We start from the raw sequence: 24,605 nt of genomic DNA, 5'->3' as shown, positions 1-24,605 counted from the left end.
ATCTTATGGAATGCTCTGCTTTATTCAAGTAAAGAAACCTTTTTTGATTCCTTACCAACAACTCTTTTCTCTCTGTCTCTCCTTCTGAGTCATCATCACTCGTAGCACAGTGGTAGGCAAACCGCCTACTACAAGGGAGTCCCAGATTCGAAACCCGATGAGCCTTATAGATCTTGAACAGAGACACAGGATTGTCAGCAGTCATTTGCTGTGCACATTGAAGGAAAGCAGGCTCAGTCGATGGATATACTATGTTTCAATAAACATATTTTTGAAAAATCATCAAACTGTTTAAATAAAAACAAAGCAACAGTATAAGCACAAATTAGTGTTGTCTTCAAAGCATCGGCCAAGCATGTCTTTACGACGCAGATGTTAATTCTGTGTAGCCTGACGTTGTCATACATATTCTAGTCAGAATATGAGTATCTGATATCTCCATTGGGCTGTGATTATGGGGCGTGTTTCAACCGAACCAGGAAAAAAAAAGCCTCTTCGTTCAATTGGATAGACCTACAACCAATCAGAGCACAAGTATGTGACGTATGTTAAGCGACGCATAGTTGTTGTCAACAGAACTCAACTGCACGCACGCTGGAAGAAGTAGAAGAAGAGGATCAGTAAAAACAATTTTTGCCGGTGATCCTTAAAAATAATTTAAGGATACACGGAGAACTTACCAACACGATCAGCATTTTTGAGAGGGACTACTACGCTGGGTTCACACCGGAGGCGACGCCAACGCGCCACGCTGCGCTAGTCCATAGCGCCGGCGCTTGGCTGTTCACACCGGACATGAAGCGACGCTGCAGCGCCGGGCAGCGCTAATAATATCACCCGTTGATCCAGTAATATAATTCATATACTTACTTGTTGCTCCAACATTAAGCAGCAGCGTCCCACCATTTGTCTTTTTTGGTGTTGTCTTTATACAACATGCTCCGAAGATCATACAACTCACTGTACTTCTCCACTTCAATTATTAATTTAATGTCATCCATGTTGAAGAACTTCTCCGCTGTTTGCACCTTTAAATGTCGGGTGTCGAGGGTAAATTACGTATTCTCCACTCAAGCCTATGTGGAGAATACGTACCCCCCCCCCCCCCCCCTCTCTCTTTTTATCTTTATGACTGCTTGTGTGGCTGTAGTGGATGGGCAAAGGGGGACATTTAATAATGTCATTGGTAAAATTGGTAAAATCAAAAGGACAACAGAAGAGGAATTCAAAGTATTGGATGCATATTTGATCATTTATATCAGTGGTTCTCAAAGTGGGGGGCACGGACACTCTCCAGGGGGGCGCAATGTCACAGACAAAGTCAAGCGCAAAAAATAGACTCGATGCTAAAACGATTCATCTTCCGGTGTGACCCGCACAAAGATTGAACATGGGAGTGGATTGGAACCAGCTGTTATTTAAGGCTTGGCGCTGTGCTTACGCGTTGCTTCAGCGTCCGGTGTGAACCCGGCGTAAAGGTGAATGCACGTAGAACAAGTTCTCTGTTTAGGATTACAACTCCACAACACATCAAACAAATCGTATCGCATTTGTCGGTCCTGTAAGAACTTAATAACACGGCTGGAACGCGACATTCCCGTGTTTAAAAAATGGACAGATGACGAAGGAGACCAGGCTGAAGAAGCGTGTGCATCTGAGGCATCAGAAAAAAGAGACCGGGGGCCCAAGCGCTCTTTGGTGACATGGTTGATTACGTTCTGTTGATCATCTGTCCATCATTGTATAAAGCCCGCCCTGACAATTTGATTGGTCCGAACAGCTTCTGTTCGGGCATATGCCAGACCGACCTTCCCGACCTCAAATGTTGTGGGCGGGGCTAGGTTCGTCTGGCATCCAGGCTAAATTCTGTGTGCACAACCAATCACTTATTTGATGCTTTAAAAACGGGATGAAACATCAAGATGGACAAATGAGACTCTCAACTGAGCATTACTGCACAGACTCCAGGCACCAAATGACATCACCGGGGCAGGATGGTAGCACCCCTGTCTAGTGTATTTTCGCCGCAGATTTGTTAAGTGAGAGTAAAGGGGCACATCAAATGCCCTATTAACTCACAAAATATGCAACATATACGCAACAAATCAAATAGATTCAAATGATTTCTTCCAGTCCTGGATATTTTGTGTCTCAACCATGGCCGATTGCATCGTCAAACCAAATGGGGTGGAACAAAGGAGAACAAGCAAAAACAGAACTTTGAAACAATAAGACACACTGACTACGATTTCATGGTGTTCCAGCCCTGAGGTTGTGTGGCTCTCTCTGTGTTTCCAGGGAGCTGATTGGTTCCAGCCCAAGCTGGCAGGATAAAAGGACGGCTTCCCACAGCTCCTGCGGTCTTTCCTTTTGCCACTGCCAGCCAGACCTCCAGCCGGACTCACCTTGTGAAGCCTTGTGTAAATTGTTTTTTGTGAACCAGACCGGTCTTGGTAGGGGTGGGTAGCATTTCTGTTTAAGCCATGTTTTCTCAGGGCAATAGGCTGAATAAGACACTGCCATGTGAAAGGTATTTTCTGATTACCTTAACCTGAATAAGTTCAAAATCGGAACAAGCAATAAAGACATTCGGGGGATTCTGACCTTACTGTCTTAATTGCGTTACATTACGCATGTTGTTCAATTGGGGTTTTCACTTCATTTTTCCACATGAATGGCCGCTACAACTGCTGACGTCATAATCGAACGATGATCTGTAACACTAGACTGTATAATAAAGTCTGTAACATTTAAACAGGATTAGAAATTTAATTTTCAATTGGCAATTCATGGAAACATCATCCAGATAATGTCTTATTCACATTAAGGTCATTTTAGAAAAGGAGTAGCCACTATAGCCCAGCAGGGGGCAGAGCTGCGTGACTTCAACCTCACTTAAAGGAAAAGGACCAAACAACCAACACAAGCGTGTATAGTCTATACGTAGATTAAAAGTGTATCGTCTTCTGAACACCGTATCTGTCTTTATTTATATCCATTGTACAAAAATTGTATTTTACCGTACAATATTATCCTTACCTTGCAATCATTCTGTTCCATTGCCCTTTTTTCTCATACTTTCTCTCTACGTCTGTGTGAAGTTAAAAGTATTGGCATATATTAAATTAATATCTCCATATGTATTATATTGTAATTTATAGTTTTTTGGGATACTATATATTTGTACTAATTTGATTGCTTTTTTCAATATGTACTTTCACTTGCTAATTACACAACTACATTGTGTTATCAGTGTTTATTCTCAGTCTATTATACTGTTTTGTCCATGACAATGATGCCATGTTTAGAGACAACATGTGACAGATTAAATTAAAGTTAAAAGAAATAGCTCTTTTGTAGATTAAAACTGATTACTATTTTATGTAATCCAGTTGGTGAAATTTACTAAACAAAGCAGGGACTGCTGGAGAGCGTGGCCTAGGGGATAGAGCGGGTGTTCTGCAACAAGAAGGTTGCAGGTTCGAATCCCATTCTTTCCCATCTGCATGCCTAAGTGTCCTTGGCAAGATACTGAACCCCTAAAATTGCCCCTCATAAATGCTTAGTGTTTTAAAAATGTAAGTCGCTTTGGACAAAAGCGTCAGCTAAATGACATGTAATGTAATGGACTGTAATTTCCTTCTGCAACCACTAGGTGAAGTCTGTACATAAGTTTTTCAAAGGTCGATATTGCCTGTGTAAGAACTGATATGACTGTATGTGGTCTCTTCTGCACGAAACACACAAAATCCACAATTGGACACTGCACCTAATGTTTTATTTATTAAAAAATACAAAACTTCCAAATGTTTCCATAGGAAAGCTCAATGAAATCACAATCCCATCTCTTTTGTATCTATGCCATATGTATGGTTAAACATTTTATTAATATCAGAAATAGATTTCTTGCCTTTTAAAAGTTACAAAACATAAAAAGAAAATAATAGGAGAAGAGAAGGGATGCAGTCTGCTTCTTGAGTACCTGTGTTTTAAGTGTTAATCTTGAAGATTGGTGTTGCACCTAATCCAATAATCAGGAAAAATAGGATATGAGTGGCTGAGATGCCAATTAGGTGTAAGTATCTGTATTGTTACTTGAGTAAATAGTTTCATTTGCTGCAGGTGTTTTAGACCACTCATATATGGTGTTTTTACATACAGAACAGGATTCATGCACATATTTACAGGTTATTTTAAAGTTGGTAGGCGAAATGTAAACAATGACCATTTCAAATCCAATCTTAACCTAGGTAAAATTACTGAACAAAGGTACAGGTCCCAGGAAAGTCATGGTGGAAATTTGTTTTGTCCCACTAAGCAGCTGTTTGCACAATACCTCTGATCTTATTGTTTTTGTGTTTATACCACAAATTTGAAATGACTTGTTAACTAAGCTTTAATGTGCTGATTTTTTCTTACCTTCAAACAGATCCAAGTTAGTACTGCCTCTCTTCTTTCCAGTGTCTGTGCTAATCTAGGCTCATTAGCTGTTTGAACAGGCTTCATATTGAATGGACTGACATGAGGGATGTACATACTTCTCACCAATATTCCCTGCTGGAAAGCCAATAAGCTATGAATATATGCTTTCATTTCATTTTAAATAGTGCCGTGGATATAGTTCTACAATATAGACGTTGTGTGCAGACCTTTTCATAACATTTTTATTGAAAAGAGAGAAGTTCGAAAACTTTGTGCTCATCCTAACTATTTTGTCTATAATGAAGATTGATAACATAATGGTTCTGCATCCATTCAGAGGCTATAAATGTATATCTAATTGTACAATGGAATGTTTTCTTAAAAATGACGTAAATTAAAATGTTCCACTCAGTTAGACGGACCTTGCGGGATCAGTGGCCATTAATGTTGACAGAAGCCTTGAACGTGAACCTGAGCAGCTAAGCATGTTTTCTGGTAACTGAGTGGAGCACACGGCATGAGGCATAAAATGCAGCGCAGAGTACAAAGAGCAGCGCGCTTCCTATGAGAAGTACAGGCAGCATCATTTCAGGTTTCTACCATTTTAAAGTATTTTTGTATTTAGGTTTTTGCTCTGAGTCAGAGTCTACCAGTGATCAGAGAGTTGTCTTCTTCTTTGGGTAGGTAAGTACATCCACTTCAACTATTGTACCTTTTTAATGCTGACTGCATTAATAATAATTTAAAAAACTAATTACTGTCTGCATGGCAACTGTTAGTAGAAACCATTTTGGTGGAAATGCACACACAGACAGTGTACGGGCTGCGGCTGACACTTTGTCCACCTTGTCCCGGGGCCTCCCGTCCGTCACTATGAAGGCCACTTTGGCAATGTTCAAGGAACTGGCCCGGGCCCCTGCCTCAACAGTGAATGCTTTCTCCATAGCAATCTTTATGGCCATGCCTGTCATGGTGCCTGAGGCGAGGGGCTCGACTCGGGCCAGTGCCTGCTTTAGGGCAAACTTGTCAAAATACGTCTTTAGCAGGAATTCGATCTGCACTGTGCTGGCATAATTGACGAGGCCAACTCTGGTGGCATCGTACCCGATCCTCAATCTGTCCACCATGTCTTCCAAGAATTTCTTGGCCTTCTCAAACTCAGCCGGACGTACACTGCGGGAGCTGTCTATGATAAAGACCAGGTCTATGGGCCGATTTCTGCAGTTGGATCTTGTTGCTGTAAAATATAAAAAAACGTTTCACATGGATGCGAAAGTGTATTTTTCAATGATTTTGCAAGGCATACGATAAAATCTGATATTCTTCTATAGCTTCCTAAGTTGTGCCTACAATGTGCTCTGAAGCTGCACTATAGCTGAAGTGTCCTGCAAACATTGAACAAAACTAAATAAGGTCTCTAAAATCTGTGGCTCTTTTTTTAAGAATGATGTATGTATATATATATATACATATATATATATCATAATTTCTTAATTAACCGAAGCAACTTTTTCTGCATTTTGCTCCGGGGGAAAAAAATCGATATATTGGAAATTATACATGCTGATAGTTTTTTCAAATTGATTTTACTAAATGCTAAAATAACATGAGCAATGATAAACAATGCTAATCATAAGATTGACTATTAAGGCTAAGGTGTCCAAATGTAGATCACCTTAAATTCCCCTTTAACAAAAATATTCTATCATTTGAGAATGCACCTTTAAGCTTCCTTCTAAAACATCAATAAAATCAAAATAATATTTGAATTAGAACATGTTATTTTTTGGCATCTAGGCTCCTCCTTCATCCATCGATTCCCCAGATATGATTTCCTACGCTGGGTGCCCGCTGGGTCTCCAACACTACACTGTTGAATGCAGCCTACTTATACCCTCTGCTCCACAGCCCACAAGGCGTGGGGAGCAAGAGGCCCAATCCACAGATAGTAAGAAGAAGGAGTTGCTCAAGTGAGGCTGGTTACACTGCAGCTACAATTCCATTATGTTGTGCAATAGTAGGAGTAGAATTGACGTTGGCTTATTATTAATAATCATGAAATATGATTATTAAATTAACAATTATTTATTAAAAATAATCAAAAATGATAAAGCTATTAATTAAGAACAGTAACACATTTAATTAGAAATGATACGGTTATCCATTAATAATAGTTAAAATAATTAATGAAAACAATAAAATTATCAATTAAGAATAATACAAATCTGTAATCATTGCTTATTGTCGCAGGGCACCACCCTGGTTACAGGGACCAACAATTCAATCTTTAAATATCAGTCTCATAATGATAAATGTCAAATCAATAATCTCAATATTTAATATTAATAATTATTTAATTAACAGTGAAGGCTTCTAAGTTCGAGCACAGGCAATCATAATCCAGCTGCAATCACATACATATGCACAAATAATCACAGACTACAGATACTTTAATTACAAAAGCATTTATTAAAAAGGGGAAATAAAGTTAGTGTTATTTAATGTTTCATCATTTTAACAAACTCCGATATTTCAAAGATAAACACAGCAGCAGCACTTATCACAATTCAGAAAGTACATGTAAAACCGGCGGTCTACCTATGTATGTCTGTCATGGTATGCGTGTGTATCTGTGTCAAAGTGTCTCTCTGTGTGTGTGTGTCTATGTGTGTGCATGTGAAATACAGTTAGTGTTATTTAATGATTCATCATTTTAACAAACTCCCATATTTCAAAGATAACAACAGCAGCCGTTTATCACAATTTAGAAAACACATGTATTCATCTATGTGTATCTGTGTGTGTGTATCTGTCTGTGTCTATCAATGTGTCTCTGTGTCTGTGTGTGTGTGTGTGTGAGAGAGCGAGAGAGAGAGAGAGAGAGAGAGAAAAAGAAGGGGGGCGTGGCGATGACGAAGTCACGTCACATCTAAGATGGCGGCCGATCATGATTCGTGGAACCAAGGCCTAAAAACTCTCAAAATGGCGAATTGACTACAAAACAAGATGGCGGAGCCGTTATGCATTTAGAGCCAGAATGGGAGGAGAGTGAGAGAGGAGGCGTGGCAATAATAGACTCAAAATGGTGGTTTAACTTGCGTTCTTCAAAATGGAGTCTATGTTAATGACACCATGTGGCCGGAGCTCACACTGGTGGTCGTCACCTGAATTACACAAAGGGATTTTCAGACAAAGGGAATTCTTTGTCTCTACTTTGGCGTTCGGCCGCATGGCTTCCAGATGTGTCCAGCCTCTCTAAATATAGATTTAACTATGTTACCTGAACTGTATTCTAAATACAGATCGGATGTGTGTATAAACAGGTTTAGGAGAAGAGAGAGAGAGAGAGAGAGAGAGAGAGAGAGAGAGAGAGAGAGAGAGAGAGAATACAAGGAGAGAGCAAAGCTCTTAAAATTACCGTCAGAGACAAGTTATATTTACTTTACCACTCAGCACCAAAGTGGCGTTGTGTGCTGAGGTTTGACCGGTAAAGTATCTTCAACGTTGTTCAAACGGTCACAATGAGCTGGAGACGCTGCTCACGGCGCTTAAAACTATGGCACAAGGCCGGAACCGGAAACCGGAAGTGGCGAATCGCCGCTAAAACACTGGAGACTCTGCGGTCTCATACAAAACAAATACATTCAAGTATTAAACAATACGCTACGTATCAGATTAACATCTGCCCAGACAATAAAGCCTCTTACTGTGACCTTCACGGTGTTGCATGCGCGTGTCGCGCGGATATTTCCGAAGTCCAGTGAATAATCGTGGCCGCTCAAGCTCTGTTGCGCTGGTTCCTCTGTCGCAGCGGCGTCGGCTGGGCCGAATAGGAACGGATTCTGCTTGCTCCTCAACGGGATGAACGTTGTCCTTCTTCTTCAGGGATGTGGAGGTCGTGCTCCTCAGCGGAATGAATCTCGCGCTTCTGCAGGGGACGGCTGTGGAAGCCGTTTGTAGATTGTTGGGAAAAGAAAGTAAAGTCCGTGGGGAAAGTGAAACAGTCTGAGATTGTTCCGCGTGCAATTTCCTGTTTGGTCTTTTCAAGTTAAAACAGCAAAAGCCCTTTTGAAAATAAAAACGTCGACTGAGATAAAAGACAATGAAAGAAATGAAAGAAAATAACTCTGGTTGCCCCCTTTAGCAACTAAATCATCTGGAAAGACCCGGAGGGGTCTGTTGACGTCTTCAGAGCAGGGAAAAATGGCTGATAAACTAGAAGTTAAGGTTACCCCCTTTAGCAACTAAAACAGCTGGGAGGCCCCGAAGGGGCCTCGTGATGTCTTCAGAGCAGGGTAAAAATGGCTGATAAACTAAAAGTTAAGGTTACCCCCTTTAGCAACTAAAACAGCTGGGAGGCCCCGAAGGGGCCCCGTGGTGTCTTCAGAGCAGGGTAAAAATGGCAGCGATTATTGATGTCTCAGTGGTTTTGTTCTACCTGAGAGGTCCTGCCTCCTTGAGGTGCTGGTCATGGGATAATGCTGGCTTTTAGCCAATTGAGTGTCAGAGGTCAAAGGAGAGTGGGAGCGGCCAGGAGCAGAGCAGGGGTTTCTGGGGAGACCCCAGGGATTAAGTTAACACCAGAAGATACAATCTCCGTGCTGGATCTTAGAGGGAGACTTTAGCTGGCTTCATCTTGGCTCAAAGGCCCCGCTTTTACGACCCATTGTGTGTGGATCCTACCACATGGTTATTTCTGTAGGGACTCTTGCCCAACAATTACATCTCTGTAATGGCTATATTTAGTGTTGGCGGCTACATCAATTAAGTACTCTATTCTTAATAATAGTTAAGAGATTATCTGCTTCTACAATAGATTTCTTTGGCAAATGTTGTACTTTTTAAAAACTCTACATTTACATAATGCACTGCTTTAAATAAGTCAGAAGTAAATTAGCTCCTCAACCATTAAAACATTGAAGACAAACATCAAGATAAAGCTTTTGAATGCAGTTAGCTGCTTCACACACACTTTTTCTTTTGATACATTTTGCTGAAGATGTCAAAAGACTTTTCTCATCCTAATTATTCATGTGTTATTTATAATAAATTGTAAAGTGTCCTTTGGTGTATTGAATGCGTAGTAAAATGAAATTATTTTTCATTATTATTTAGTAAAGTTACACATCTCAATAGTTTTCCAACACAGAGTAAATCACTTTTCTAGTTAACATTTTATTTATTTGAATCCTTCTTAAGAAGATAAACAGATTAACATTTGTAATAAGTTTTATAAGTCAGACCTTTACTGACATAATAAGCTATAAATATTCAAGAGATGGTTTTGAGGTAGATGAATAACTGATGACAGTGCAGAAAATAATATCGAAACCAAGGCCCACTTAATTTGTTCTGGCATTTTTTACCATATCACATTTATTTTGCTCAGTTCTCAAACTTCTCGTCTAATTTAGGACTTCTGACCTAATATATTAACCTTTTATGAAGATTTTTTTAGGTAAATAATTATGTATCAACAGCAGTATCTCTATGGTGAGTGAATAAATGACATGTAGTTCCCTTTACGTAAACAATTTTATTTTTTAATAAAATGTGACTGCAGTTACTTTGTAGTATGCTGCCCTCTCGTGGCCTGTAGTGCAAACTGTGTTCCAGAGGTCACTGGTCTGAGTAGAGGGGACATTTCATGACTCAAAATTAAAATGAAACAAAGAAAGCTACTTTGTCCCAAAAAGTTTATCGGCTGAATATGGAAGATCAGAAAAAATGATCTTCTTCTGTGAAAAATTCAAATCACCTGGTTGTTTTCATGTAAATCAGGTGTTTTACGACATTTATAAGTGTATCAAGTTACAGACTCTGTCTGAAAATGCAAATGGTCTTGTTTTACTTGTCATAAAGAGAAGTTATATGTTTGTGTTTGTGTTTATATATATATATATATATAATGTTCATTTTTCACCATCCTGAATGTAAACAGGTAAACAGAGTTGCAGCCAAATTAAATACAATTAAAGCAACTCCTTCTTCAAATGTAAAAAAAACATCAGGAAAAAAAACTGAAAATGCCTCCATCCTGCTCTTGTGGTGTCATCCAAATGTCTATAAGCCCCGCCATTCAAATTCTTTATTATTTACACATTTATGTGCAGTTGTGGCTCAGGGGGTAGAGCGGGTCCTCCAGTCATGAGAAGAATGGTGGTTCGATCCCTATTGATCCAGTTTAAATAAACTACACCTTTAAATCCATGTTAAACCGAAAATTAAGCACCTCATTTTAAGATGCCTTTTTCAAAAGCTCTTTATTTTATTATTAATGCAAACCTTATTTTTACTTGAAACCAGAAAATAACACTTATTTTATAGAGTACCTTCCAGTTCAATGTGGAAATTGATAATAAACGTTGTTGACTACATACTATTGAATCAGTTTGTTTTACTTCAAACAGACGATCATACAATTTGGACACTTGAAAATATATTGCACTGACTCATAATGCATGTTAGCCATTTAGATGTTTCGGATCTTTGCTTCAGGAAATTATCTCTCACTGCACCCTTTTTTAATTTAATGGTATACCACTTGGGCTAGGGAAAGGCTTTCATCATCACCTACACTGACTACACCTGACACTATCTTCCATTACGATACTGTTACTGACTTGGATATTGCAAAGTCAATAACGTACACAGAGAGAGCAGTTCAAGACAATAATTGTTCAGTTTGTTTTGAAGGAACATTGGTTTTCACACCAGTAGGTGTTACTAACATACCATAACTTATTGTACCAAAATGCATCCTTTACAACAGCAATTATAATCATACTATTTCAGTTATAAACCACTGAACCTTACTGATATTTAGACCCTGGGAAACTGTAGTAAAGAGATAAGAGAATAATTTCTCTCTCCAACTACTGAATATGACATTGAAAGATTCTGTGAACAGCTTTCAAAAGGTCGATAGCGCCTTTTAAGTACTTAAATGAGGTGGTCCTACTTTTTCAAAACATAATTGGCCCTCCACCTACTGTTTTATTTATTAAAAGAATACAATACTTCTTAAAGTTACCACAGGAAAAATAAATCAACTACAAAACATATCTTATGTATCAAATGTATGGTTAAATAGATATGAATCCTGTGTCAATTTCTTGAATGCTGCATGTTTAGACAAAATAAAAATTAAATAAAAAAGGGAATGTATTTTAATAGTTAACCGCCTTGTGAGTTACTAGCCAGGAATGTAACTTATTGCATCATAAGCTGCTCTCTAGGCTGATTCTCCAAACAGGTAAAACTCCTTCTGACATCCCCTGCTAATCTGCTGGATGTGTTGCCTGGAGAAGACAAAGCAGATAAAAGTTAGATTTTTCACCCACTTTCGACCACATATTGCTGCAGTAAAATCACTCACCAATCAGGACGGGACATGACATAGTGAAGGCCAGGTCTTTGGAAACCATTGAAGGTGGAGGAGGCAGCCACGGTGTAGGCACCCATGTTTTCAAAGACCAGCCAGTCGCCCACCTGCAGGTCAGGCAGGTAACACTGCTCAACAATGCGATCAAGAGCAGCACAAGTTGGGCCCCAGATACTGCAGGGGTATAAGATCTCATCTGGCTTTGGCTTCTGTTAGTCGTAAGAGGTGGGGAGGAGAAAGAGAGAAGATATTCATCTTTGCAATTAGTTTCTTTGACTAATATCTACGATGAATGCAATTTACATTCATGGTTTTCCATCACCTTATACAGTGTTGGTAAATTTGTAATAAAGGTCAAGGCTGAAGCCAAGAAAGATCCAAACGTTCCATCATTGACAAAGTACATCATAGTCTTGTCTTTGGGTTTTTCTTTGGCCCCTTCATCTTTCTCTGTGAAGAAAGAATAAATAATTAAAGCTGCAAGCAGTACCTACGGGTCCTCCCACCTTTATGCACATCAGGGGTGATGCAGATGCCATGCCATCATCATAAAACATCTGAGGTGTGGGTCAAAATCCATGCTAGGCATGCTAGGCACATACAATACAGCTTCCTGTTTCATGGTGAATATGCATGATAATGACTTTCAGAGGAGGGGCTCTCATCATTCTTGTAAAATGTTGTAAAGAAGTGGGTTTGTAAACAATGCTGAAGTGTTTAATGGCGAAAGATAGAACGTTCACCTCCATCGGAATAAATTCAGGGAGTCGCAGAGTTTAGTGCATGACAGAAAGTAGCTTTAGTGTCTTTCCGTCTGTTGCACAATTTCGACTATTGGTAATTCAATCAAATTATTATAATTTATAAAAAGAGAAATTTAAATAGAGCCCATACCCCCTGCAGTCTATTTCTTTGTGACAATGCTATGCACCGTACGATAGGTCCATTTTGAACAGGCAAATATTTAGTCACGTTTTTTAAGTCAGATGTTACCATCAGAGGTTGAGTTCATGATGACCTTCTTGGCAATGATGTTGACAACCAGTGTAAAAGCAGAAGCTACATAAAAGCGTCCTGGCTCAGCGATTAGCTTTACGCCAGAGTCAGCAGGGAAATACTTGTCCAGGGCAGAGTGGATTACATCCTTGATCTAGAAAGGGCAAAAAGGGTTGACACATAAACAAGACTGTAAAAACATGTCTCGTGCTAGTACTCACATATTTAGTCCAAAAACACGTGTTATATTGTGAGGCTATAATGGACCACCTAATTAAATAGAACAAAATTTAGACAGCATCTTTCCTCTTCAAATTTAGGTCTACCGTCATCACAACCAGGGAAACCACCACCAATGTCCAAGAGATCCATGTTGAAGCCGAGCTCATCCTGGAGGGAACAAGATTCAGTCCTTATTGTTTTGGTGGAAGAAAACCCTAAAAAAATCAGCAGTATATTGTGATGGAAAATCATCTTGAGATTTGAGATAATGAAATTCTAAGACTGGAGTTGCCTTTGAGTCTTTATAATAGTAAGCTCTGCAGAATTTACACAACAAGCACGGGTGCTCAAAATGGAACAACTGGCCGCAAGTACAAAAAAGCCAGAACTAATACAAAGAGGTGCTTTATAAAACGTAATTTGAAAAAAGACATGAAATCATCATCATCTTTGTCTGTCTGCTGTGTCTGTCCGCTGTAGCAAGTTCCCTGTTTGTCGAGGTAACAGCAGTGAGACTCCTGTTCAGTTGAATTTTCCCTTACAATATGTCACAACTCACGCCTATATGGAAAACACAGCGAGCATCAGCGATGGCCTCCGTGTAGGTCTTGGAATCAGTACAGCCACTACCAACATGGAAGCTGACACCAATGACGTTCAGTCCCAGTTCTTTAGCCCGCTCCAGAAGACCTCGACAAGATTTAAGCGGGGCCCCAAACTTCACACTCACACGACACACTGCCTTTGAGTCATCTGTGGCAATACGCAGCACCAGCCTGGGCATACAACAAAATCAAGTTACTCAAAAGAATAAAGATTCAGAGAAGGAAGTTAAATACATATAAAATACAAAAAGCCTTGTAAGATCAGATGATAAAGAGTCTTACTTGGCATTGTCATGAAAACAGGCCACTTTCATGAGTTCCACTTCGCTATCAAAGGACATCATCTGGACCCCATGGGCAGATGCATATTTGATATGAGAAATTTGCTTACAGGCGTTGGCATAGATAATTCTGCTTGGATCCACTCCCAGAGACATAACCAGCTCAAGCTCTGTCTAAAGTGGAATATAAACAACAGTAAAAAAAGAAAAGCACAAACCGTCAAAACCATTTCCTTTATGATTATCGTAAACACACATTACATTACATTTCATTTTATTTGATTTTGTGAGTGTTTAGCTCGCAGTGAGGGAGCAACAATCCTATTGGCAATAATAATCTAGGCGTGAGATGACCAGAGCCTGGACCAGAACCTGCTCTGCCTTCTGAGTGAGAACGTGGCGTATTCTCCGGATGTTGTGCAGCATGTATCTACAGAAACATGTTGTTGCAGTAATGTTGGCAGTGAGGGAGAGTTGACTTTTGAGTGTCACACCCAGGTTCCTAGCAGTCTAGGTGGGGGCTAACACAAGGATGTCAAAAGTTATAGTAAGGTTTTCAGTGGGAGAGCCTTTCCCTGGAAGGAAGTGTAGTTCAGTAAAATCAAGGTTAATTTTCAGGTGTTGTGCGGACATCCACTGAGAGATGTTAGTCAGACAGGCTGAGATTCCTGCTGCTACTAATGTTTCAGATAGGGGAAAGAGGGGATTAGTTGGATGTCATCAGCATAGCTGTGGTCGTAAAAGCCATCTGAGTGAATGACAGAGCCGAGAGAGTTGGTGTACAGAGATAAGAGGTCGGGACCCAGGACAGAACCTTGAGGGACCCCAGTAGTGAGAGGAAAAGGTTCAGACACCGATCCTCTCCAAGTTACCCGGTAAGTGCGGTCGTTAAGGTAGGAAGAGAACAGGGAGCGAGGAGAGCCTGAGACACCCAGGTCCTGAAGGGAGGAAATAAGAATCTGGTGGTTCACTGTGTGAAATGCAGCAGAAAGGTCTGGAAGGATAAGGACAGACGGGAGAGAGAGGCTACTCTAGCAGTGTGAAGTTCCTCAGAGATAGCAAGGAGGGCAGTCTCAGTTGAGTGGCCTGGCTTAAAACCAGACTGGAGAGGGTCAAGAAGGCTATTGTGGTGGAGATAGAAGGAGGGTTGATTAAAGATGTCTCGCTCGAGAGTTTTGGAAAGAAAGAGAAGAGGAGAGACATGTCTGTAGTTGTTTACTTCAGACGGGTTGAGGGTGGCTTTCTTCAGGAGAGGGTTAACTCTTGCCTCCTTCAGAGACTTAGGGAAACAGCCAATTGACAGGGAAGTGTTGATAAGATGAGTGAGAAAAGGAAGACGGTCAGGAGCAATAGACTGGAGAATGTGGGATGGGGTCAACACACCTTGCTTGCACAGTCAAATCCAGTTCCCAGGGACGCCAGTGTTTTTAAGACTGCCCGACTGTCATTGCATTTGACAGCATAAAAAGGAGTGACAAGAGGCAGGGCCCTCATCCAGCGCAGATGTTTCTTAAGCACATCCCCCAAGTCACACACATAGAAGGCATCTCTATCATCCTGTGCATGAAAGGGACACATGCATTAAATATTTACATTTGTAATTTAACAATATTCACAATTATTTGTACCATCAAGGACTTGAGAGCCACATGAGAAAATTCAGACTACACAATACCTGAAACCCAACAACTACACCATCCTGTTTGCACCAATCGCCTAACAAATGGGGTCGTTTGTGTGTCTGCTAAACAAAACCAGCCCCGGACCCTTACCGTCCTAGATGATTCATTGATCTTCTGCTCAACAGTATCGCGGAAAGAGAAACCGTCCTCCATGAAGGAGAACTCAAACTCAGGGGAAGAAGCACTGTTCATGGTCCCAAGTCCTTTTGATTTCTCATTAGTAAACTATAAGAGAGAGGCAGAGAAATATCTAAATAGATAGTTTTACAACTATTTAAGGTGACACTAACTTCCACCCAAATAAATACTTAGTGCAACCAGCACGAGTAAAAGTATGCAAAAAACTGGTGTAGTTTTGTCTTATAATTTCTAGTTGGACGGGTTTATTCAGTTGTTGTAATATCCTAACTTTGAACCTGAAATCCCTGCACATAAAAGTATTTGATTAATACTAAAAGGAATATTGTATATCATGCATGAAAAACTAAGACTAAATTACCCAATATTGTGAAATATTTCATTTTGTAAAAAATAAACATCCCTTACCACTTTCTAGGATGTCAGGTGAAAGTTATGTAGGTCAGTCCGTCTGTTTCAGTAAAGGTTTGTGGACTAATATAGACGCCCTATAACTGAAAGGATGATTCTAAAGTCTAACTTCACCCTGAAGTTTTGGCTGAAGTGCTTCTTCATGGAAGTTAAACACGTCTTAAGAACGCCGTGCTGGGAGGCGAGGCAAAGAAAAGACTCCCCCTCCCCATATTACACACACACACCTTAACAACTCCAATAGCAGCAGATAAACGGGGGACATGAAGGGGAGGACATCTCTTAATGGTAGACAATAAATACATATATCATATGGTGGACAGAGGATGGTGTTAATCATCATAAATTCTAATGTAGCGTAACGAAGAGGACTTCGTTCCCTGGAGCTTGAGATGGGGTTGGGGGAATATTGCACTATGCACTTTGACCGGGTACATGCACTTTAATAATTGCACAGGCGTTTGTAAGCAGTTGCACTTTATTGGATTTGCAGAGTTTGCCCATGGCATATGTGCACACTTAGAAACAGTTCATCTTTATTGATGGGTGATACAGTTATTGTCCTTTTTAAATCTCTGCTGGTAGGTTCTGTGATGGCCACATGGTTCCACCTGCAAAAGAGGGACATGAGGGTTAATGTGCATTTGTGGTAACTGAACGCTAAGATGAGATGTGACTAATATCATATGTTGTGCAATAGTGTGTGTTAGTATATTGGGAAGGGTAAAGTGTGTGTAATGGTACTCACCAGTCTCTTTTGTCTCCAGGGTGTTCGGGCAAAAGGCCTCCCCAGGAAACAAGCACCATATTTATAGTTCCGGGGGAAACCAAGTGGTGATTAGTGTGGGTGTGGGAAGATTAGTGTATGTGATTATTGTAATGTGCTGGAATTGGGGATGAGGGGGTGTTTGTAAATAAATGTGTGTGGGGGTGTGTATATAGGAGAATGGTGGGTATAATAATATAAGAAAAGTGTTGTCAAAAGGAGAGCATGTCAGCATGGGGGAATGGTTTCTCCCTCCTTAACGAGGCACCCTATATAAGGGGCCATTTTGTTATCAGTGGGGGAGTGTTTTCCTTTGTGGTTGCTGCATGAGTTGGAGGACGTGTGCCATGTTGCCTGAGAGACCACAATAAACCTGTCTGTGGCACACAAACTATCCTGCCTTGGTCTTCTTTTGCTGTACGGTCCAGCCGTAAGTGTGGTCGTCCTAACATGTAGTAACATTCATTTTCAACCTGAACAGCTCTCATAAGCCAGAGAAATATCACAAACTACCCTAATACATTTTTTATGTTTTCATAGACAATCAATTCAACCATCATTTACAGTATAATCTAAGTGTAAAAGAACAAAGATTAACACGTGTAGCAAATGGAACAGAGCTCAGTGGCTTGTAGTGACTTTTACACATAGGGCGGTGAACCTGAGTGCAGTGATACTGACAGTATCTGACAGATCAGATGAAACTCAACATCCCGCGGGTTGAGGTGGCTGTATTGAGTACATTTGTGACTTATCATCCTGTTGTCATAGCTCTATTTGACAGCAGTTGTGGATGCTCTAGCAGAAAATGTTGAAATTCTGCGCAAGGGGATCTGAAGGATTAAGTACAGGATATTGGCTTCATATGTCAAATACGTACTGCAAACGTCCATCTCTCTGCGCCACTAACCTCACAATGACACACCCAGCTATGTTCACACAACCTGCACTGACAGATGTCTTAAAGGACATATTTGTGTAACACATATTGATTACTTCACTATTTAATGCCTTCAACAAGTTGAAAACATTAAAACATTAACTCACAAGATAAAATAAAAGAATGAAACAAGAGCAGGGTCCCACTACATCATAGTCCTGTCATTAGTCTCTTTGTATTCTTCTTTAAAGAAGGCATAAATCATTTTATTACTGCTGGAAGAACTTGATTTCAGAATATACTTTTTATAACTAACAGTAACCCCACTGGTATATAGAGAAATCTCTTTTTTTTAATGAATTGAATATGTTATCCCAAGCAGTCTATTTTGTGATAATACTTTGCAACATCAGGCAAATGATGTTTATGTTTTTTTAAATTAGCTTTTACCATCAGAAGTTGAGTCCATTATGACCTTCTTGGCAATGATGTTGACAACCAGTGTGAAAGCAGAAGATGCATAAAAGTGTCCTGGCTCAGCGATGATCTTAACACCAGAGGCAACAGGGAAATAATTGTCCGGGAGAGAATGGTTTACAGCTGTAATCTAGTAAGGGCAAATAAGTCCACACAATAAAAGCTTGTCTTATGCTACAGCTAATGTTGCTCCAAATAAATTTATAATTTACTTCCTTTTTCATTTAATAGAAAGACTGACATTTCAAGTTTATATTGGACCACCCAATTTATTTAGAAACTGGAATTACCGTACTGTGAGCGTAACTGCTCTTTGGCTGACCTTTTGCATTCTGGCATTTGCAGTTGTATGTTCTTTAAGCGTCTTTCTGTGGCATTTGTTTTATTGTTTTTCAAATATTGGCTAAGGAAACAGCATCCAGTCCAATTGATCCTTGATACTCATGGTGTTATTTGCCTTGCCTGAAATCAATCAGTAACTCCTCCTGTCTCAAAATGACCACTGTTTGCTAGAGGGACTATGAGTGAGGATTATAGGCTTATCAGTCCAACTGTGCAAATTTGTTGTGCAGGTTATATATGTCAGCTAGTCTGACCTTAATCCCACACACAGCCACAAATGCCAATGAGTGACATGTACAATGCTGCAGGCAGAAACACAGACTTACGTACATGTAAAAATAGGCAGGATGACATATGCAAATAAGCCACTGAGCTGTGCTGTTGAATGTCGTCTTTGCTAGTGCTGTAACTTTTACAATCTTTGAATCTTACTTCGATATTATTCTCTAAATGAGACATGAAAAAAACAACAGGATTAATGGGTAGTTTTGTTTACAAATGTGGCTCATTATATATGATTCGTTTGAAAATAATTGCAAGATTACACGAAAACCACTGCACTGATTAACACCAGACTGGGTGGAAGGATGCAGAATGGGTCAAAGGAAAGAATCCGTTGGGTATTGGTGCTGGTCCAAATCTGAGGGTGGATTTTTTTACATTTTCACTGACTTTACAGGGAATAACTAATGGTTCATGTTTTGTTTTTTTTATTATTTGCAATATTTATTGGACTGATTCACGGAGCCCCTGATGTCCCAAAAGGTAGTATTTGTATCTTGTAATCACAACATATATATTTTAAGAAGTCGTTTGTGTTTTAATCGGTTCGATGCACACATCCAACAGATTTGTACCACAGCATTGTTGTCAACAGCACTCAACTGCACGCATATGGAGGACCATACATGACATAAGTAAAAATAAATAAATGTATAAATAAATACAGAAATAAATAAATAAATGAATAAATAAAAATGGAAATAAATAAATAAATACAGAAATAAATAAATAAATATGTTAATACCAAAAGAAATGTCAAAAGAAATGTCTTAAATATATTTTAACATTTATTTTTTCCCTGATACATTTCCTTTGCATTTGCAGTGTCCTTATGCTAATGAGAAAGGCGGGCCTAACCGCAGTCTCATGCAGGATTGGTCACAGGAGTGTAATGATCCAGCCCTACTACTTCTGCCTCTCAATGCTGGTGTCCAGTAGCTGTTTGCAGCGTTGAGCCAGTTCACACTTAAAATGAACTAGTTCAAGTTCAGAGGGTTAGTTAAGGTTATATTTTATTGGGATGATTTAGCTGTCAGTAGTCCTGACTGTGAGCGTCACGTCTCCTGTTCTACTGAGCACAATGAGCGAGCCGAGAGGAGGAGGAAACAGAAACTCCAGCTCGGTACAAACCACCTGCCGCCTCTGCTCTGATCATGAAGACGCTGATCTCTCAGCAGATGTGACCAGAGAAACTCTGTGTTTCCACTGTTTCCACTGTTCCACAGAGTCACTAACTGGCTGTTTCATGGTGAAGAGATCAAGTCTCAGTCACTGCCCGTGTCTCTGAGCGAGTGTGTGACGGAGCGCAGGGGCTGTGTGTGTGTGTAGCTCAGTTGACCAATCCTGCTCGAGACTGAGGTTAGGCCCGCCTTTCTCATTAGCATAAGGACACTGAAATGTGGAAATAAATAAATGTGGAAATAAATAAAAGTTGCAATAAAAGTGGAAATAAATAAATAAATGTGGAAATAAGTTTAAGACATTGATTTATTTAGTTCTGCATTTATTTCCATATTTATTTATTTATTTCCACATTTATTCCAACTTTTATTTTTCGATTTCAGTGTCCTTATGCTAATGAGAAAGGCGGGCCTAACCTCAGTCTCGAGCAGGATTGGTCAACTGAGCTACACACACACAGCCCCTGCGCTCCGCCACACAATCGCTCAGAGACACGGGCAGTGACTGAGACATGAGCACTTCACCGTGAAACAGCCAGTTAGTGACTCTGTGGAACAGTGGAAACAGTGAAAACACAGAGTTTCTCTGGTCACATCTGCTGAGAGATCAGCGTCTTCATGATCAGAGCAGAGGCGGCAGGTGGTTTGTACCGAGCTGGAGTTTCTGTTTCCTCCTCCTCCTCTCGGCTCGCTCATTGTGCTCAGTACAACACGAGACGTGACGCTCACAGTCAGGACTACTGACAGCTAAATCATCCCAATAAAATATAACCTTAACTAACCCTCTGAACTTGAACTAGTTCATTTTAAGTGTGAACTGGCTCAACGCTGCAAACAGCTACTGGACACCAGCATTGAAAGGCAGAAGTAGTAGGGCTGGATCATTACACTCCTGTGACCAATCCTGCATGAGACTGCGGTTAGGCCCGCCTTTCTCATTAGCATAAGGACACTGCAAATGCAAAGGAAATGTATCAGGGAAAAAATAAATGTTAAAATATATTTAAGACATTTCTTTTGACATTTCTTTTGGTATTAACATATTTATTTATTTATTTCTGTATTTATTTATTTATTTCCATTTTTATTTATTCATTTATTTATTTATTTCTGTATTTATTTATACATTTATTTATTTATTTATTTTTACTTATGTCATGTATGGTCCTCCATACACGCACGCTGGAAGAAGTAGAAGAAGAGGATCAGTAAAAACGATTTTTGCCGGTGATGTAAATATAATTTAAGGATACACGGAGAACTTACCAACACGATCAGCATTTTTGAGAGAAACCGCTACGCCGGGTTCACACCGGACGCGGAGGCGACGCCAAAGCGCAGCGCCGGCCGCGCAAATCCCTATCGCGCCGGCGCTTGGCTGTTCACATCGGACATGAAGCGACGCTGAACCGCCGGGCAGCACTAATAATATCACCCGTTGATCCAGTAATATAAATCTTATACTTACTTGTTGCTCCAACATTAAGCAACATCATCCCTAAATTTGTCTTTTTTGGTGTTGTCTTTATACAACATGTTCCGAGGATCATACAACTCACTGCACTTCTCCACTTCAATTATTAATTTAATGTCATCCATGTTGAAGAACTTCTCTGTTTGCTCCGTTAAATGTCGGGTGTCGAGGGTCAATGACGTATTCTCTACTCAAGCCTACGTGGAGAATACATACCCCCCCACCCCCCCCCCCCACCCCTCTCTTTTTATCTTTATGACTGCTTGTGTGGCTGTAGGATGGGCAGAGGGGGACATTTTTTAATGTCATTTGTAAAATTTGTAAAATCAAAAGGACAACAGAAGAGGAATTCAAAGTATTGGATGCATATTTGATCATTTATATCAGTGGTTCTCAAAGTGGGGGACGCGGACACTCTCCAGGGGGGGCGCAAGGTCACAGACAAAAAAAAATTATAGAATTTTTTTTTAGAAGACCTGCTAGGGGCTGGACTGACACAAACAAATCAAATACCGTTCAGTTCCTGATCCACCAATCAAAAGAGGATTGTTATCATTTCAACGCGAGTTGCTCTTACGCTTCAGAGTATAAAAGTAACTGCAGGCATGGTCAGCGCTCACCCTCACTGAGACGACACCCTGCAGAGTTTGTGCGATTGCTCTTGTTTTCTCGATAATTCAGATATTCATTGCTTTATAAAGAGTCTTTTTGAGGACTCACTCCTTCCTTTGTAATACCTTCCTGCACTTGCAGCAGGCCTATTCGTAGCCTAGTCTAATGAGTCATTTGCTCCACAGTCTTTTTTAGAAAGCTCATAGCCCCAAGAGCTAGCCTTCTAGCTAGCTAGCTTCTTCCAACTGCAGCTAGCCCTTTTCTCCTTAACACCTACCTTTACATCTTCAATCATCCACCGTGTTGCAATAAATAAAACACCAAGCATAGCACTGTCTCCAACCTATCTATCTATCTATCTAATGTGGTGTAGTTGAGGGCGGTAGTGGCGGGCGGCGCGGGGGCGCCAATCACTTATTTGATGCTTTAAAAACGGGGTCAAACATCAAGATGGACAAATGAGACTCTCAACTGAGCATTACTGCACAGACTCCAGGCACCAAATGACATCACCGGGGCAGGATGGCAGCACCCCTGTCTAGTATATTTTCGCCGCAGTTTTGTCAAGTGAGAGTAAAGGGGCACATCAAATGCCCTATTAACTCACAAAATATGCAACATATACACAACAAATCAAATAGATTCAAATGATTTCTGCCAGTCCTGGATATTTTGTGTCTCAACCAAGGCCGATTGCATCTTCAAATAAAACGGGGTGGAACAAAGGAGAACAAGCAAAAGCAAAACTTTGAAACAATAAGACACACTGACTACGATTTCATGGTACCCTGAGGTTGTGTGGATCTCTCTCTCTCTCTCTCCCTCTCTCCCTCTCTCTTTGATGTGATGCTTGAGTGTGATGGGTTTCAGGTGTTTCTGGCCCTACAATGGATGGATGAGTGACTGAGTGTGTAGGTGTTTCCAGGGAGCTGATTGGTTCCAGCCCAAGCTGGCAGGATAAAAGGACGGCTTCCCACAGCTCCTGCGGTCTTTCCTTTTGCCACTGCCAGCCAGACCTCCAGCAGGACTCACCTTGTGAAGCCTTGTGTAAATTGTTCTTTGTGAACCAGACCGGTCTTGGTAGGGGTGGGTAGCATTTCTGTTCAAGCCATGTTTTCTCAGGGCAATAGGCTGAATAAGACACTGCCATGTGAAAGGTATTTTCTGAATACCTTAACCTGAATAAGTTCAAAATTGGAACAAGCAATAAAGACGTGGGGGATTCTGACCTTACTGTCTTAATTGCGTTACATTACGCATGTTGTTCAATTGGGGTTTTCACTTCATTTTTCCACATGAATGGCCGCTACAACTGCTGACGTCATAATCGGACGATGATCTGTAACAATAGACTGTATAATAAGTTCTGTAACATTTAAACAGGATTAGAAATGTAATTTTCAATCGGCAATTCATGGAAACATCATCCAGATAATGTCTTATTCACATAGCCGCACAGTTTGAGTGCAGCTGTCTAGAAAAGGTATTAAATAATGAGGGTGATGTTAGTTGGCTTGAGGTGGTCTCTCACAGTTCACTGCCTCAGTGTCCCACCTTAAAGGGAAACTGTGTCCATGTTCATCCTGTTTTACATCAGTATTTGAAGATGATCAATGTTTGATTTCCCTTTATGTTACTTGCGCCCTAAACTACAATTATACAAGTATGAGGCCCAATTTAACAAGATAAGGAGAGTAAGTTTGTAATAAGAGCATAAAAGGAATATAAGGAATGGGCAGCAACATGTTATGTCATACTAAAGGTTTTACCAAAAATGTAATACTTTTGGCATATCAATACCACATCATTACATTAGTTGTCATTTAGCTGACGCTTTTGTCCAAAGCGACTTACATATTTAGTACACTCAACATTTATGAGGTGCCGCTTAGTGGTTCAGTATCTTGCCAAGGACACTTCGGAATGCAGATGGGGAAGAGTGGGGTTTGAACCGGCAACCTTCATGTTGGAGAACGCCCGCTCTACTCCCTTGGCCACACCACCCCCATCATCATCATCATCGAGTAAATGGGTTCTCCTTGCTGAAATGGGTTCTCCTTGCTGCTTATTTCCCCAAAGAAATTCTCAGAATATATAATATAATGTTTAATAATAAAAAATTAAATTGCGAGGTTCTTCTCGCATTATTATAGCTATTGTTCTAATTAAATTAAATTGTCCTAACCCTTGAATTAGGACTATACTCTTGTAATATAACTTTCTTCTTAATTGTTTTCTTCAACGGGGCCCTGATACTCCTTCCTACTGAACTTCACTCACATGTTAGCTCATTGCTGACTTTGACAGAGCTCAAACAATCGGGGTTAAGGTATGACCCAGCACACCTTTTAGAAACGGAGAGGCTTCTATAGCCCAGCAGAGGGCAGAGCTGCGTGGCTTCTACCTCACCTAAAGGAAAAGAAACCAAATAACCAACACAAGCGTGTCTT

At 40.2% G+C, this 24,605-nt stretch overlaps 1 protein-coding gene across 1 annotated transcript; it reads right to left on the bottom strand.

Moving 5' to 3' along the window:
* Positions 1-10,668: 10,668 nt before the first annotated feature.
* On the bottom strand, positions 10,669-21,695 carry LOC133961826 (ornithine decarboxylase 1-like). The gene is made up of 10 exons (XM_062397170.1): positions 21,336-21,695; positions 15,683-15,817; positions 15,294-15,467; positions 13,912-14,084; positions 13,584-13,800; positions 13,088-13,192; positions 12,800-12,956; positions 12,129-12,256; positions 11,801-12,015; positions 10,669-11,723 (listed from the first exon to the last, which is right to left on the bottom strand). Exons 1-10 carry the CDS (start codon positions 21,348-21,350, stop codon positions 11,657-11,659), a joined length of 1,386 nt encoding a protein of 461 aa, XP_062253154.1. The 5' UTR covers positions 21,351-21,695; the 3' UTR covers positions 10,669-11,656.
* Positions 21,696-24,605: the final 2,910 nt, after the last annotated feature.

The sequence above is a fragment of the Platichthys flesus genome, chromosome 10 (assembly GCF_949316205.1).
Source record: "Platichthys flesus chromosome 10, fPlaFle2.1, whole genome shotgun sequence".
NCBI classification, from domain to species: domain Eukaryota; kingdom Metazoa; phylum Chordata; class Actinopteri; order Pleuronectiformes; family Pleuronectidae; genus Platichthys; species Platichthys flesus.
This window is presented reverse-complemented; position numbering and strand designations above follow the sequence as displayed.

Excerpts from the sequence above, each read along its gene's own strand:
- LOC133961826 (XM_062397170.1), bottom strand. Across the intron at positions 13,193-13,583 it reads GCTGTGTTTTCCATATAGGC|GATGAGCTCGGCTTCAACAT; the intron begins GTGAGTTGTGAC and ends TGTTCCCTCCAG. Across the intron at positions 12,957-13,087 it reads AAAGATGCTGTCTAAATTTT|ATCAAGGATGTAATCCACTC; the intron begins GTTCTATTTAAT and ends TGCCCTTTCTAG.